Source organism: Egretta garzetta, unplaced genomic scaffold (assembly GCF_000687185.1).
Source record: "Egretta garzetta isolate BGI_Z169 unplaced genomic scaffold, ASM68718v1 scaffold622, whole genome shotgun sequence".
Classification (NCBI taxonomy): Eukaryota; Metazoa; Chordata; class Aves; order Pelecaniformes; family Ardeidae; genus Egretta; species Egretta garzetta.
This window is the reverse complement of record NW_009258780.1, coordinates 416,821-434,712: the sequence shown is the minus strand read 5'-3', so window position 1 is coordinate 434,712 and position 17,892 is coordinate 416,821. Positions and strand designations below refer to the sequence as shown.

Sequence of the window (17,892 nt, the reverse complement as noted above, 5' to 3'; positions counted from 1 at the left end):
TTCACCTGTATCCAAAGAGTACTACATAATAACTTCCACAACTGGAAGGGTGTGGGTTTTGGGGTTTTTTTTGCGTAACTTGAGCATTTTAAAGACTATTTTGAAGTATTTTGAACCACATTGAGTGCTCACTGTTTCCATTAAAACTGGAAGTTCACAATAGCAGGTCCATTAGTGTTGGACTACCAAAGCATACCTCAAGTTTTGATTATAGGTACTTCACTAACATATATCCACACCTGCAGGACACGCTGGCAGGGAAGAGGAGCCCCAAAAAGCTTACACAAAGCTTTACTAAAAGCAGCACAATTTTGTAGACTTGTAGAAAGATAGCGCTGAAGAACACGATTGAAAACCCAGCCTGAGGTGAAGCGAAACATCTGTATGAAGTCATCTAGCCTGAAAAATACAGGTTTGGAGGGGGGGTTCTCACGACTCACTCTTGCAAACTTCTGCCCTTCAAATATCTTACCTGATTACATGTGTTAATGTCTATGCCACTCTTCAGGTATTCCACTACTTTGTCCAGATTGCCAGCTCTGGCAGCTCGAAGGAAGCTTGCATTGCTGTCAGACTGTAAAAAGAAAAGAAGAAAACAAAAAAATCTCTGGTTAGCTCCTGCTTAAAAGAGAGCACAAGTCCATCACCAGTGAAAGGCTTCCGCATTTTATGCTGCGGGAGAATAGAACTGTGAAGAAAACTGACTTTGCATTATGGCTGCATTAATTAGCATGCACATACTTAAACGAGGCAATACCGGTACAAAGGAATGCAGACCTGTCAGAGGGAGTAAAATAGTGAGCTAATTGCTGAAGGTCAAAATTTAGCAAGAACCGAAGGAAAAACAAAAAACCAATCAGAAATCATAGTCACTGATGTTAGCAACGAGAAAAAAATATATGCACCAACTTGCCAGCCATCGTCTTCTGTGGTTTTTTATATTTTTATATATATATATATATATATATTATATACACACTCAAAACTCTGGAAAATTTATTTTTAATCTGGGGTTTAAAGGCTTTTTCTCTTTCCAAAAAAAAAAAAAAAAAAAAGTCCCACAAAAGCAGGAGGCACCGCAAGTGTAGCTAAGCATAGAACAAAGCGGATGAAGTGCTCAAGCTTGAGCACCTAAATCCAGGATAATGTTGTAAACATGCTCACTCCTAAAGTGCCTGCATTCATATGGTGGCGTTTAAAGCCCCATTAGCATTTATACGTTAGAAAATAAAGAAATAAATAAAATCATGTTTTCATTTTTCAGTCAGGTGGTGGGCTGGACCGCTAAGCAAGGGAGCGAGGAATGCGTTGCCCTCTTGCCTTCACCTACGAATACGACATAAAATTACATTGGCCATTTGAAACCAGCACGCGCGTTGGTGTTCACCCACAGGTAAATTGGCCACTAACGCAAGCGCGGAAATCGGGAGAAAAAAGAAAGTCGCACAACAGAAGTAACGATTAAACAGGATAAGCCTTTAGGAACGTGCAGAGACAGTAAGGATTTTCATACTTTAAATAAATAAAGAGAGTGAGTTTCAAAAAAGCAGATCAGTAACTGCAAAGGCCTGTTTTGTGGGGATGTGATTAGGGAGGGCACGCACGCTGCTGGGCTAGCACACGGCGTTCCACTGAAACACCTCCGACGGAGCACGTTTCTCATCTAATTTCACCTCCCTGCCAGAAATACCGGGTGAAAACCATTCTTCGGCATCATGAGAATATCCTAAAAGCCTCCCCCCTTTCAGCTTATTAACACTGATCGCCAAAGTGATTTCTTTCCATCACCCAATCCATTTCCACGCCTTTATTTCGGTCCCCCTACTTATCACGCTGTACTAACTCACTTCACAATCCCCGACTCCAACCTATTTTAATCTGCAACAGATGGATGTCATCAAAATGATGCTTCTTACAACTGCGCTACTTGCCAAGACAAAAATATTTCCTTTCAAATTCCTTTCGGCGAACTTCAGCACATTTTCCACATCTTTTACTGTTAAGAAAACAGACCGTCTTTCTAAACACGCCGCGGGGTGAAGGGGAAGGTAGCACGGGAATTCACGTTGACAGAACCCTTTTATAGCTTCGGGCTTCAGTCAGGCGAGCATTTGGCTGGGGCTTGACACGGGAGCAGATTCTGACAGGTACTTGAAAGAGATCCCTTTTCAGATCGGGGGATAGCTACTAGCACCGCACCGCCTCCTGTGAGGCCTATTTGCGCAATAAGGTCACAAAAGTAGAGTTTAATGTTTCGACGTCCTTGAAAAATCAACTGGCTTGGTAAAAACATCAACCAAGTATGTGAGCACATCAGGGGTAAAATCTGGATGCTCTTGAAATTAATGGGAAAAGCATGTTTGCCCTCGATAGGACACACATTTTACCTTCTTTTTCCCCATTTTTTTTTGCATGCTTTACTACTACTACAATAATTTACCATGCCAAAACTGCAATCATCTGGTTTTACACTTTTAAAAGGTTAAGCAAGAATGATGCCACAAACGAACATCCACAGCTTCTGCTTTAGCATGGATGAATCAATCATTACTTGTTTTTCTTGCACGCGGAGTAACACGAAAGGCTAAAAACATTGAAAGTCTCAATTGCTGCTGGAAGCTCAGACTAGATTCCATTCGCTTCTGGCTAAGAAGATGCAAGCAGCGCTCTCAAAACAGATTCTCATTTCCTTGATTCATACTCTTGTTATCTCAAAATTAAATTACTGCAATGCCCATCGCTTCCAGACACATCACGTACATCTGCAGACCGATCGCAATGCGGAATATGAACTTCTTGTCTCCATGAGGAGTTACTATGAATTAACTCTTCATCATTAACTCCCTGTAGAAGCACTTTTATTCCAGAAGCGTCTCTCGTCTTGATGCTTCGTTTAGGTGCCTCTGAACATCCTAGCATATGCGGTCCTTGGTTTTTTCATGAATTTTCGCATTGTAACACGTACTGATCTCATACTAGATGAATATGATTGTCCCCATCTCTTCACACTCCGGCCTCTCCTATTCCAACAGAGTTTCTCCCAGACTTGCACGATGTTCACATGTGTATCAAGCTTGAACACACAAGTAAAAGGCACGAAGCCGCAATTCATCCACTTCATATACAAACTCCCATACCAATACTGGTGAGTGCTTCCATGAAACAACTCCAAAGATTTGGCAGTGTGCTTTAAAGCTTAGAAATCCTACAAGTTAGAGGTACTCAGAGCTGTATTTTCTTTCCTGGTTTGTCAACTCCAATTTTTTGGTAGGGCATCAGTAGTTTGTCCTTTTCCCCATTATTTTAAAGGTCTTCAAAAAGCATTTTTGTCAGTACAGTAGTTTGTCAGTCTCAGCAATTTACTCACTTTAGCACGTTACCAATTCAAATCCATTTTGACAAAATTGGCTCCGTAGTCAACAGCAGCAGTTTCCTATGTTCTTACCGTGCTAGGAAACGCTGATTTTTGATCTCTGGGCTTTTCCAGTTGATTCGGTCATCTCATGAAATGTTTTGTTTCCTGCCATGCAGGATTTTTAGTTGAACTCATGATGCGTTTCAGCAGCAGAGACGCTGGCATATTGGTCTTTACTAGTTTGTCAACTGGTGAAGACAAACTGTCAACAAACTGTCATTTGAAGATACTTTCTTTACAAGAAGGATGATAAAAACATGGAGCCAGAGTCCTTTGCACCATATGATACTTACCACCTCATCTCTTCCTAGGCACACACCCCTGAGAAGTATTTTTTTAGGAGTTTCACACATGCATGCAGATCGTGCTCGAAAGCAAGCGGTCTACCAATAAGAAGAAGAAAGGTTTGCAAGAGAAGAGCGCGCCTTCAGCAGCTACTGGCAACTATGTGAACGTGAGAGGGTTGCGACGCGGGAAGCTCCAATGTCGACATGTTAATTTGCAAAGTCTCAGCTGGCACCTCTACATGCTGCCCACAGTTCAGGTCAGTCAGAATTAAAGATCCCTTCATTTACATGTGGCTGCTGAGGCTGGGCAACATCATGATTCAATCTGGACTATTTACTTGCAGTTCTACAGATACCAAATACCGATTGACAGAGAAGGACAACAGGCACTGATAAAAAAAAAAAAAAAAGCCAAAACCCAACAACTACCAACACATATGCAGTGAGAGAGTACTACAAGTCTTTGATAACTACTTTTTTAAAAAAAAAAACCTCAGTTTGCAATGCAATTGTAATAAATGCTATAGATTTGTGAAGAACATTTGGTGTTACTGAACCTTATAAAAAGCTCCTAACTTTTAATTTCACTTTTCTTCTTTAACTTTTGACTGAGGATAAATAATTTCAGCCAGAAATGAGAATTTTCAGAGCACTATGAACAAATAAACTACAATGTGAAAAAAAAAAACACTCTGACTTTGCGCACACTCATAGCAGAATGCAAACGTGTTCTTTAGAAGCGCTCAGTTGTCAGACACTGCCTAAGAAAATACAAGAAATGATAGAGTGAATATATCATTTTTTTAAAAATGACTGAGAGGCTGTGGATTCAACTTTCTTGCTAATTGCAATGACAGAATTTTGCCTGAATTTGAAACATATAAGCTCAGGGAATCTCAGTAATTAAATAATCTATGGAAATTAGTGTTTTATTCAAATAGTCAGAAACCTTCCCTTCTGGTTGCTCTGTCCTCGCTCTGGTTGCCTTTCCCGTCTCATAGCAGACCACATCGTGTATCGCACGTAGCATGCGCCGGGTTCTCAACGACATTTTCTAGAGATGTGCAAAAATAAATCGTGATGTGTAGTGTTGGAATCACATGCTGGACCCAACTCAGGAATTTCTCCACATATTCAAATTCACTGCTGCAAACTAGATTCATGCTTAAGAAGGAAAGATTGGGGGAGTAGGAGGCTTCAGTTTGCAAAACAGAGTTTTTATAATAACGTTATCCAAACCATCCAAATACTTGTTTGAAATCACATCTATAGTAAAATTATACCTGTAGGTTGGCTTCCCCCCCTCCGCTCCTCCAGATAAAGTGAATGATCCCAGCCTGTCCCTAAGCACCAATATCTCTGTGGGAGAAGGGAGCCCAGCAACAAGGCCTACTGGACAGTTCTCATCTGTTAAATGCCGTTCATTAATTGAATGACAGCAAAGACAGAATGCAAAACTGCTGTAAAATAACCACGTAGTATTTTTGTACCTTAATGTAACATTTTGGGCTTGTATGTGTATCAAAAAGCGTGTATCTGAATACTACTAGCCCTTTTAAACTTACCTTTCAAGCACTGACTCTGGGACATCCTGCTTTGATTTTACGGAGAAAATTTATTGAGCTGCAAGTTCTGAAGGGGCTGGCCCTGACCAGGAGGTGAGAAGACCTGCTAGGAACTTGTATGCTTTATAGAAAGCAAGAAACTCAAATAATCAGCAGTTATGAAAACTTGCGTGTTAAATTGAATCCTGTATTATTATTGCACATAAAGTCAGCATGAAGCCAGAATTTGTCTACACGGCCCAGTCTTTGGGGTTACCTGACAGTGCTAAAGCCATTTACAAACTTGAGAGTTGCAAGGCAGTGTCTGGCCGTCAGCTGTTTCTATAATTAGTAAAATGCTGATGGCTTGTTAACTCTTCTTCATTAAAAAGCTCTCGGTTGCCTGGTGGCTCATCATGGTAATATCTTCAGGTAATACCAGGAGTTGAGAATTCAGCTCGCTGCAGAAGGAAAATTGCATAATCTAAACTCAGGTTTTCAGGGCTTCTTGATGTTTTTCAGTACTTAAAAGATGCAGGGGGAAAAATGACAGATGCATAAGCACGTTCCTTTAAGTTTTCATTATGCCATACCTTCTCGGGTGTCAATTTATGCTTGAGATACCCTTGAGATAACCACTAAATTTTGTCCCAATTGGCTTGGTTATTCTCTGATTTCAGAAACCATCTGTTCAAAGCTGCCATCGTTTAACTGGGTGCAACTCTAGCAGCGGCACAGACGAGGTGTCACCGTTACCCGACTCATTTACCGGATATGTATTTTTTTGCCACTATGGCAACTTTTTCCATACCAGCATTCAAATGTAAAAGATGGGACTTCCAAAGGAACGCTGCTTCCTCGCAGAACACGTCCTGTAAACCTCACCAGCTTGTTTTTCAGCGGCTCACATTTTATCTTTCCTACACTGAATTTTTTTTTCCTTTAGTGAGCTGAAAGCGCCGCTGATCTCCAAAGGGCATCGCAACAGAAAAACGGTGATACTGTGAACTGCAAGCCTGAGATGCAGCTATGACTGCAAGAACGCAAAGGATTTATTTTTTATTTTTTTTTAATTAAAACTACCACAGCAGAGACTCCCCCTCGAGTTATAGAATCATAGAGTCTGATATGCATGCCAGAACATGAGCTAAATCTCGCACTTGCAATGGCATGGGCTCAGTAAGCTAACACTGCTAAATGAGTTAAATGTGATAATAACAGCTATAAATGGAAACATATTTTCCCAGCCTTTAATGAAATCGCATTCATCTTCTGAAAGAAAAGAAATGCAACAGTGCTTTACTTCCAAAGCCACTTCCTTTGCTTATAAAAATGTATGGTTTCCTCCATTAATTTACTGGAAGACATGGAGGAAGATAGGTTAAATCACAGATCTTAAAACAAATTTCAGTATCTAAATTCCTGGCTGAAGGTGTCCAGTTTTCTTATTTCAGTTTCAAAAAAGAAATTTTATCACACAGCTTTTCCCATTCAAGCATGTGCAGGCATTTCAGACCTAAGCCATCCTGCTATGTACCTTTGGTTGTATAGAATTTGTTAGTAAACAGTTGAACTGAAAAGCTCCCTCTCAAACGCAGCCTTAACTTAACCAAACATCTCTCTTGTAATCTAAAGCATTTTCTTATCCAGCAAAAAGACACAACTGACTTTTTTTAAGAAACGAGAAGCTGAGTCATAGGAACTGTGAAGAGGAAGACAAGCTTTCAGAGGCAAGAGGTCACTAGCGAGTTAAATATTCTCTACCAAGACAAAGCTGAGAGCATCTAGCAATTAATTAATTTCACCTCAGGGGTCTATCTCTCTAGCTTGGTGATGATGGTTATAAATCAGAAAAATAAAAATATTTTAGTATATTTTAAGTACCTATTATGCACCTGAATAGTGTGAGGCGCTTTGAGTATTTTAGCCAATGCATCGTATAACATCATGAAAGAGATGGAGAAGTTGGCACCACTTTTAGTGGCACTGAGCTGAAACTGTGGCTGGAGTTGCCCTCACCATAACATCGTACACAGTATGGACGTGGGCCCACACTTGGGCATAAAGACTATTGCTCTTTCCAGCAAAAAGCATTGCGTAAGCCAGACTCTTTCAGTGGTGCCCAGCGCCAGGGCAAGGGGCAATGGGCACAAACTGAAACAGAAGAGGTTTCAGTTGCATATGAGGAAGAACTTCTTGACTTTGAGGGTGACCGAGCCCTGGCCCAGGCTGCCCAGGGAGTTGTGGAGTCTCCTTCTCTGGAGATATTCAAAGCCCATCTGGATGATGTCCTGTGCACCCTGCTCTGGGTGAGCCTGCTTGAGCAGGGGCGTTGGACTGGGTGAGCTCCCGAGGTCCCTTCCAACCCTTGCCGTTCTGGGATTCTGTAATAACAAGACAGTGAAATAGCCAGAAGAAAAGAAAAAGCTTTTGTGCTATACACTGCGTATTGACCCAGGATTAAAGCATTCAGTGATTTCAAACCAAAACCAGTTTGCACATACTGAAACACAGAAAAGGATTTCCTGACACAGAAACCTGTGATAGAGTCGATTGGATTCAGAAGTGACCCCTTCAGCATGCCCTACGTTCCTCCGAATTAATATTCTCTCATTAGATCTACTAAGGGATGTGTAGGAGCCAAAATGATACAGTGCCCAAGTAGGTGGGAAAACGAACGCTGTTTGCGTTTATTATAAATACTGGTAAAAGCTTTCTTCTGTTAGACCAAGAGGCTGCAACCCAAAGGAGATAGGGCGCGTATCCATATTTAAGGCTTAGAGCGCCCTTGAGAAATGAATCCCATCGGTATGCTGGGAGATGGGAAGAGCCATTGCACAGTAGCAGCTAAGAAAATAAAACTAGGTTGAGGAGTGCATTACAATTTATGCACGCTATCAAATGACAAATGTATTTTAATCCCAACATATTTTAATAACTGTTGAGTTGAAAGACTTCTTCCACTAGTCTTACCATTTGCATATGACAGTTTTGTAGCAGTTTTGTATCTTACTACAAAGACTGTTCTTCCAAAGCTGCGTTTGATGTTTAGAAGTTTCTTCTTGCTGTTACACTACCCCAACAAACACACATTTTTGAGTAACATAAGGAGGAGAAAACTATGCCTAGCTCCCAGCTTGATCTGGGTGCCAGCTCCTGCTAGAAGACTGCTCCAGACAGACACAACTGAAAGTTATTACACGCTTATGAGCCCTTCTAATTTTTACTAATGGAAAAGCCAGGCTTCAACTATTCTATCTTTTGATATTGATGGGAAAACTCCTAACTATTCGTTAAGGGATGACTTTCATTTTATGCTGGTGGTTATTTTTTTGACACCTTTGACACTTTTGCAAACTCCTCCCTGAAATTCCAAAGTTCACGGGACACCGGCCATCCAGCCTCTCTGTTCTTTCCACTGCATGCAGAAACATTTAATCAGTTTTGCTTTGGTTTTAACCAGAAGAATAAAGAAGATAAAGGGCTACGTTTGGCAACACACTTCAGCACATGCTTAAGTTTTACCACATCTTTGGGTCCAACTTATCGCAAATTAAACAGGTTTAAGGTATTTGCTAAAGGACGGATTTAAATAGATGCTTGTGTTCCTGAGTTTGGGCCAATATTAGCAAATACAGCAGCAGCAAAAGAGGAAGAGAAAACTAATGTAAAACCAACCCTTACTTGAGCCAAGAAGCAAATACCTTCTATAAACCCTTTGTGATACTTAGCTGCCTCAGACATCTGTAGGAGTCCTCCCACTACGTTCATTAGCTGGACATACTGGACTAGCTGCCAGACAACTTCTATACTGCGTCAATGAAGGATTTGTGAGAACTGAGGCAAAACTGCATCGTCTTCTATGAAGCAGAATAGAACAACGGTCTCTTGCCCAGCTGTGTATTCCTTCCAAACACAGCATTTGAAATTATGGAAGTTATTTAAATCCATATTCATTTTAAACTATAAAGTAACATCAGCAATAGGGTTCTAATCCAGAACAGCACTTCCGTACTAGCTGAATTTCAGGCATGGGTAATCCCTGACATCCCAGCGGGCTATTCATGTACCAAACATTTTGGTGTAAGTCCTGGCTTGGAAACAACCTGTGCAGGTCAGAATTACGCTCATCAGTGTGAATCTCAAAAATAGAATCTCAAAAGCGCCTGGAAAACATAGCCTGGATTTTTTTTTTTTTTTAAAAAAAAAAAAAAACCACCAAAAAAGGAAAAAAGGATGAACCAAAACCCAAAGGATTTGGGTTTAAAGAATGAAAGCTTCTATCATAGCCTGAGTAATCATAAAAACTAGATAAATCTTCATGCCTCTTACTGAGACTTTTAAACTATGCCAAAAATAGAAATGGACAATCCTATAGTTTAATGGGAAAATGTCCTGTGCTGGAATTCGAGTGAAAGTATCATTTAGTCATTTCCTGACACAACACGGATTCAGGCTACGTTCCAATGAACCACAGGAGCAGTCTTAGTTCTCCTACGTGACACACACATTTACCAAAGTCTCTTAGATAGTGATAGAGAACCAAGATTTCCACTAAAGGGATTGAATAACATTAAAGGAAGGGAAAACATTTAGGATCATCCAGACATCGTATACTGAGATTTTGAGGTGCTCGTAACAACTTTAGAACTTGGCAGGCAGTTAAGTGGTTTCCATGGCAAGTTTCCATTACTAATGATGTTCCTAAATAGAGAGGTAATAATGCTAGAGCACCTCTAGAAAGAATTAGGATGCCATTCCAAGCATATCGAGCAGAATAATAACTAGCGTTAACAAAAACCCAGCCTGTATGTGAAGTTTATGACCGTTGACAGATGATTCTATCACTCTCGTTAATTTTTCATCCCCCTCCATCCCTTTTCTTATCGTCAGAGGGATATTTTCTAATAGAAGAAATGTGCTAACACCAGCAGTGCTAAAGAATCAAACAGATTTACTTACCCGAATGCCATTAAATGATTGCCCATCGATTCAAATTGACTGGTACCAGAAACAAAAGAGAAAATTATTTCATGTTCCTTTGAGATGGACTAAAATAGATGCACACAAAACAGGTGTTACTGAAACGCAGCAGTTTCTAGTTTGATGCCAGTGCTGACAGCAAGACTCATCGTAAAGACCTTACTTGTACAGAAAGGTACAACAGATACCAAGGTAGTAAATGAAGAAGTTTTTTTTGTCCGTTGTGGCAAGAAACCAGCTTTCGTTTAGGAGATTAGGGTTTTTTTTGATTCATGCAAATAGCGTCGCACCCAGCACGGATAATTTCCTTTTCGCTCTTCACATTAATTTATCCCCAATCAACTGGGGAATTACACCTGAAGCATATCTAAATCACGCAAAACATTTCATTAACCGTGACATTCGCTGTTTGTATATTGCTCATGATATTCGGGACTCCTTGTTTCCCCTTAGTTCCTAGCTGAACACTACCTACAAAACAAAACTCCTGTGATCCTGGGCCTAAATTTCAGCTCTGAGCAGAGGGAGGAACCAGTTTCATCTAACTTCACCTGTATAAAGCTACACCTCTAATTCAAGAGGCCATATAGGCTCCCTATGGCATCAAGTAATAATAATAATAATGAAAAGGGATACTTCCTGAAAGCAGTTTATCCCATTTTAAGGTAAGTGTCTAAAATACACAGAACGAGTAGCTCTTTGGCTGTGTTTTGCACTGGCTGTAAGCCTCTGTTTTAGAAGACTCTAATGCATGGCTCTGGCCTATTTAAGTATTTAAAATTTTCTTGTTTCAATCCCAGGCACACACTCACGTTTGTCGTAGCAATGGGAAGGAAAGGCACTGGCTGGACCACGAGTCCCACACTCCGCAAACACAGCCATTTCCCAAGTTTTTGCAAACTGCGTAGCACTTGTCAGCATCGCTGCTTCCCAGTCAGCTCCCTGCATTGACTCTCCACTGTCTCGTACGACAACATGAAAGCCCACGTTGTCATGTCCACTACTCCGAGCTTAGAATGATCCTGTCCTGAAACTGGGAGAGCAGCCTGTCCTAGGTAGGCTGAAATACAACACGATCCAGCCGTATTTCCAGCAGCGTGAAGCAAGACTGTGTCATACACTTTCAAGAGCAAATACGAAGGTAATTAAATATCCAATTGGACACGAGAGGGAAGTTTTTCACCATGAGAACAGTCAACTGTTGGAATAATCTCCCCAGGGGAGTGGCTGACTCCGCCGCATTGGACGCTTCCAAGGCTCAGCTGGACAGAGTGCTGGGCCATCTTGTCTAGACTGGGCTCTGATCAACGCTTTTCCAAGGTTTCAAGGAGAGGCTTCTGAAGGAACTCCAGACAGCAATTCCCAACACAACTCTTGTTTGTAGCTACAAGGAAGATGGAGACTCCCTTTTTACAAGGAGTCACGTGGAGAGGACAAGAAGGAATGGACACAAGTTGCTCTTGAGGACATTCCGATTGGACATGAGAGGGAAATTTTTCACAAGAACAGTCAACCACTGGAATAATCTCCCCAAGGAAGTGGTTGACTCTGCCACGTTGGACACTTTGAAGACTCAGCTGGACAGGGTGCTGGTCCATCTTGTCTAGACTGGGCTCTTGCCTAGAAAGGTTGGACCAGATGACCCTTGAGGTCCCTTCCAACCTGGGATTCTATGATTCTATGGTTCAAGTAAAGAGGGAGGCTAATGTACAGTGAACGCGACAAACCCCAGTGTTTTTGTTATCTGTCTTCCTTTCAGCACCTCAAAAATAAAAAAGTAACTGAATCTATAGCATATGCTTATGAAATAGTTTGATTCTGGGGATTTTTTAATGCTGCTGTTATTTCAAATACAAACTCAGTATCAAAATTTGACTCCCCATTTGACAAAGTTATTTAGCAACATACAGACAACTCAGGATAGTCAAACCAACACAATCCTGATTTCTTCAGCAAGACAGGCCTGAAGCAGCAGACTGTATTTGGGTTTAGTTTAGAAAAGATCAGATGATGCAAAGCAATTTTGCCATTTGAGCTGGCTGAATACCAACTGGATTATTCTGAACCTTTTCTCTGGTACAAGATTCATGGAGTCATCACATTCAGCTTGATGTGGCACTCTTTTTCATAAACCAAGGCAGCGAGCATGGCTACAGCTGTCTAAAAGCACAGGAAATATATGGCTAAACAAAATATTGTGCTGGATACTATAACCCTGTTTGGGAAAAAAACCAATATACAATTTCTCCCTTCAGGACAAAACTTTGCTGACATTTCTAATTTACAGACACCCTTCTTACATTTTTTTTTTTTTTTAACATTTTTGTAAGGAATCATAACAATAATAAGAGACTGTAAACTTTCTTAAGGAAATACAGCAATTTTCCTTTGCAATCCTCCAAGCACTGTAACATCTGAATCGAGTCAGATATTCTAAAGCAACTCTGTCAGTCCCTACCAGAGCCACATAAAGCCAAGATCTTATGATTAAGCGTATCAAAGACATTATCAAAGTGCCTGATCTCTGCCTGCTATGCAAAGGTCTGAAGGCTGATGGAAAAATATGCAGGGAACAAAAAAGGGGGGGGAAAAAATCTCCCTCAAAGATCACAGGCTGCTGGATTTGTCTGGCTCCCACCTCCTCAGAGAGCTGCCCTTAGGCTGAAGGGCAGCTTGGACATTCAGAGAGAGAGAACAGCTTCAGAGTTTGCTTATTTGTGTCTCGGGGGACTTCCATACTTTTGCTAACAGCTTCAGGCCACGCACCTTAAGGGCAATACGGTAACGCCCGTCAAAATCCACCTATTTGGCAATGGCACCAGGCCTGTCCTCCCCCTCGCTGCCCTGGGAAGTCCTGTGCTTGCACCATCCCTCCCCCTGACTTCACATTCCCCATCAGAAATGCTGGAGCTTATTTGTTAATTCAACCAAAACCTGCTTGGGCAGGAGAAAATAAAAAAAATTGCCTGAAAGCTCAAAGAAATAGTTTAATTTCATGGCTTAGCTTGAAGAAAGTTTTAATTCTGAAGAATTGGTCCGACTGTGTTGTCAGTGAGACAAGCAGTAGAATTGGTCAGAGAATTTCAGCCCAAAAGATTTCCCACTAGAAAACTAAAACTAAGACAGCATCAGAATTATTTTCGAGGACAAAGCAGAACTTCTCGTGAGCTGCTGCTGGGAGCACCTCTGGTCTCCTCCTCCCTTACAAACACTGTAACTCATCCCAACCACATTTCCTATAATGCACGTTGCAGTAAGTCATCCAAGCGCAAAGCATAATGTTAACCTGAGAACAATTTGATTTTACATCAATGTGGAAGAACGTAAGATTTGGATATATTGACAGTAAAGGTTTTCTCACCTTCCTGTTCTGACAAAAGTTTTGATGCTATCTCTTTCAATGCCACTTTGGAATGAAATAACCATTCAGTAACAAAGTTCCCAAACAGAAGAAGAAAAAAAGAGGGGGGGGGGAAAAAGAGAGAGAAGAGGCACTACATTTGCCATTAGACAAGCATTCATCTCCGTGATTTTCTTTCTTCTGGTTTGCGGAGCAAATGCTGACGTTACTGTTACCATCACTTGCTTCTCGCCTAACTCTCAAGTCCTGCAGCCACCGGTGCGACCCCCTTCTGCATGCCCAGTCCCACTCACTGTAAGCCTCAGCTGCCTAAAGATCTGCGGGGATCTGTCTCAACTGCAAACAGATAAAACAGTATCACGTACTGGACAGACAACAGCTTAAAAAAAAAGTTACTGCATTCAAGTTTTGAGAACGAGCGATGCAGGACCATTTATAGCAGTCGCGTGAACTAGGATAACGGATTGCGCCCATTCACTTAGGGGCTCCTTTCACTGACGGTGTCCTCTCTCCATAAACCTGAACATTTTGGGAGCTGACAACACACTGAAGTGGCTGCACAGCTTAGCCACAACTGCTTTTTAATTACAGTCACAACGGCAAAAGCAAAGCTTGAACATGGACACTTGTAGCAGATCTCTTAACACTGCAAGCTATCAAGATTCAGGCTGAGCAGAGGGATCCTTTTCAAATCTAACACGCGCAACCCTGATCTTAGGTCTTCCCTTTGATTCCTGTTTTCTTCAGCCAAAACTTACCAGGGCTCCAGGATCTTTACTTTCTTCGCTGTTGCATCCATAATAGTCAGGGGTTTTATCCAAATCCTGTATGTTCCCTTGTGTTCTCAAACCCTTCTCTGAATGACAAGACTGGCAAATCGGTGCATTGCCCATATCAGTTCTCCTGCTAACCCCTACAAGCGGGACTGCCCTTGCGCCGCAGAGGGTGCCCCGGGCTCCCCAAGGACAGCCGACGAGCCAGGAGGAGGATCCCACCTCCGTTCCGCTTCCCGGCCACCCGTACCAGGCTCCCTTCCCCGAGCCGTCCTCCGTGGCAGGGAGAACCCGAAACCCCAGCAACTGCAGGCAGCAGTCGGTGACCATTTCCAATTCAGGCGCTGCCCGTCTATTTTTACACCTACCAGGCCAGCTATGCATGTCAATGGTGTTGGGGTGGGGGGGAACCGCTTCCCAGCACACAGCCGGCCTGCCGAGCACGTAAAGTTAAAGTCCCACTGAGCGAAATGCCTCTCCACGCGAGGGTTATTGAATTACCCGGCTGCATGCCTGTCAATGTTTTGATTTTTTTTTTTTTCCCCCCTACCGCTCTCGGTCTCGCTGTGTTTACAGAAAGCGCTAAATTTCAGAATGTTGCTAACGCCTTCCGAGTTTCTAACTCGAAAAGATGATTAATTCAAGTGGCATCTATCTGATATTTACAAAACAAGACAAAAACCTGTGAGTACAGATTTCACAACCATTTCATTCCTGCGATTCACGTGGTATTTCAGGTTCATGTAGACAGTGACCGTGATGAGCTTGCTTTTGCATCGATATATCCCCCGGGTTTCATTTCAGAGGAGCTCACATGTATCCAGAAAGGACAATCTCTGATGCTAGATGACTTCACCGCTTGTCTCCATCATGTCTGATCTTGCTTGGGGTTTTTATTGTTGTTCTGGTTTAGAGTTGTTGGGGTTTTTTTTAGCTAGAATAGTAATTATTTAAAAAAAAAATCCAAGCCCAAAGCAAACGTACAAAAACCACACCAAAATTGAGAATAAGGACATTCCCTCTAGGTTTGGGTTAGTTATTACGATTGTAACCAGTAGGATAAAAATTATTGCGAGGATCACGTTTTGGAATCCACCCACTATCCCAGACGAGGCCCACTGCAGGAATAAATAAAGGAATAAATAAATAAATAAACAAACATGAAACCGAAACCCCACAGAGTTAGCAGAGAAATAATTAGCAGTTTTCAAACGCTTCAGGAACAGCTGGAGATAACGGAGTTAACGGAGACAGACTGCCTGTCTGTAGGTAACAGAGTCCCATAGAATATATCGCAATGCACATGCCATAGAATATATCGCAATGCACATGCAACCCCGTAAGCGGAGCGGGGCGTGTATTTGAAAAATTCAGCCCCAAATCCCTCGGAAACAGCGATCTTCAAAGAACTGTAACATCTAGCCAACGCTTCTCTCTTTGGGGTTGCAAACTGTGGCTAGCACTGCACCACACGTCAGCAGGCAGCGATCCACAGCACCCTATTGATCCCTGCCCCGTCACCCTTCACAGCCGTGCCAGTCACAATCAGAGAGAGCAAGCTCTCCCCACCCCCCTTTTAAGGATTATTGATCAGTAGAGGGTTCTCTTTTGTGTTAATTACCATGAGGTAGATTTAAAACAAGCTCTATAATTTTTCCTTGACCGATGACTGCTCCAGGACGGGATCATTCAGCTCCTTTGAAAAGCTTCAGGCACTACGATGTGTAACGAGTACGACTACATGCTGGCCAGACGCACGCACAAAACAGTTAAATTCGTCATTGCTCTTGGTGATGTAATTCTATACTTGTACGGAACTGAACAAAACCTGAACTACAAAATGTCCCTGACAACAACATTTTTGCCAGCAACTGGCAAACACAGGAGATGGAATGTTTGATCCGACATTCAGACAGGCTGAACTTCAACTATAAAATGACTAATGGACAAGTAAAGCCTTTGGCTCACGTTAAAATTATACATTGTCATAATAAAATATAATACGCGCACACATTACTTCTTGGCTATGGGCTGGTTCAGATGCGAGCTGACCGTCCTGAGAACGACCGTAGTCCCAACCATCACAACTGCATTTGATGTTTAGTCCCCCGCCACACTGAAAGCAGGTTCAGAAATCGCCCTGTGAGGCTGACACTGATTTTATTCAACTCTTCCAAGCATTACCCTACAAGGGTAAGGTGTATACACATGCCCTAACTTCTTCGTGTAGTTATAAAAATAAAAGGACTCAAGAAGCAATCCCGCCAAATGCTTGACTCAACCAAAGTTCATGTAACCAAGGGTAAACCGGGACTAAAAATCCTTGGAGAAAGCAATCTAATTAATGTGAAATGAACTGAGAAGAAAACATAGAAGTGAAACAAAGCTCAAGGGGAAAGGGTGGCAAAACCCGAGCAGCGTGCATTCCTCTGAAATAATGCTTGCAGAAAGCAACTCTGTGTAGCCATGTGATGGGGAGCAGTGGATAAGCTTTCTGCCAAAGCCTTTTAACAATATTACTGTTGTTTGTCAAAAAGGTTCCAAGTCATTAGGGCAAATTACTCAGAACGCAAACATGTTCGTGTTTTGCCAGACTTAGCTGGGACATCATAGCCTAACAAAGTATACGTCTTCCGAAGTAGGATTCAAAGCCTTTGTGGAGGAACATGTTGCAGTATCTTTGCAAGTGCTCATGCTCTTTGCTGCTGTTGTTCTTCGGGCTGCAAATCTATCCCATCAGGCTGCAGTGAAGCAAGCAAAACACAAAGGCATGGTTTTCAAGCATGGAACTCATTCCAAAGCATCTTAGTCCTCCTCTCCCTACAGAAAAGTCAGAGCCTGCTCTGTGTTACGCTGCCAGAACGGCTCTGCAGCCCACGACCTTGCGTCTCTTCACAGGGGAGCAGAACTTTTTAAAGGTTAATTCACTGAATCCACTTCTTTCCCCGCACTTTAATATACCCTTTGCTCCTCAGCAGCACAACAGACCCTTTTGCAACACTAACTCCAAACCTTAATTACTCCCTTAACTGGAAAACCTTCAGAAACCTTTTAAAGTGCCTGGTAAGAAAGAGAGCAGAGTATCCCGTACATCTGTCCGAAACCCTTCCCTCTCCCCTGCCTTCCTAAGTCAAATCCTAGATAACCACACCTCCAACTTCCTTTGCTCTTGGCCAATAAACTTTTGAGTTGGAGTTTTTGCACACTGAATTCTGTCTGACGCTGAGATAAATAGGGAACAAATCAAAGAACTGTGGCACTCTTTGGATCAGCCGAGGGACCGCCCGCGTTCATTTGTTGAAAACTGTCATGCTCCTCTTCGCTTCACCACAATTCCAGAATGCCCCTCTTCCTCTCGGCAGCGTCCTTATGCGATGTGGTGGCTCACTGTAACACTTTCATTAGCTATTGCTTGGGGGAGAATTCCACTCCTATGGGGAATTTTCTCCCTTCAACTTTTGCACTTTTGTACTCCCAAAATAATGCAAAGTGGTCAGAATTCACCAAAAAATGTAGACCAGCAAGCTGA

The 17,892-nt window shown here is 42.1% G+C and overlaps 1 protein-coding gene across 1 annotated transcript in view; it reads right to left on the bottom strand.

The window, feature by feature from the left end:
* Nucleotides 1–17,892, bottom strand: part of ANK2 (ankyrin 2) — a 121,100-nt gene that overhangs the window by 77,516 nt on the left and 25,692 nt on the right. The window contains exon 2 of the mRNA XM_035889080.1: nucleotides 473–574. Coding sequence (XP_035744973.1) covers nucleotides 473–574 — 102 coding nt within the window. The remainder of the gene's footprint in view (nucleotides 1–472; nucleotides 575–17,892) is intronic.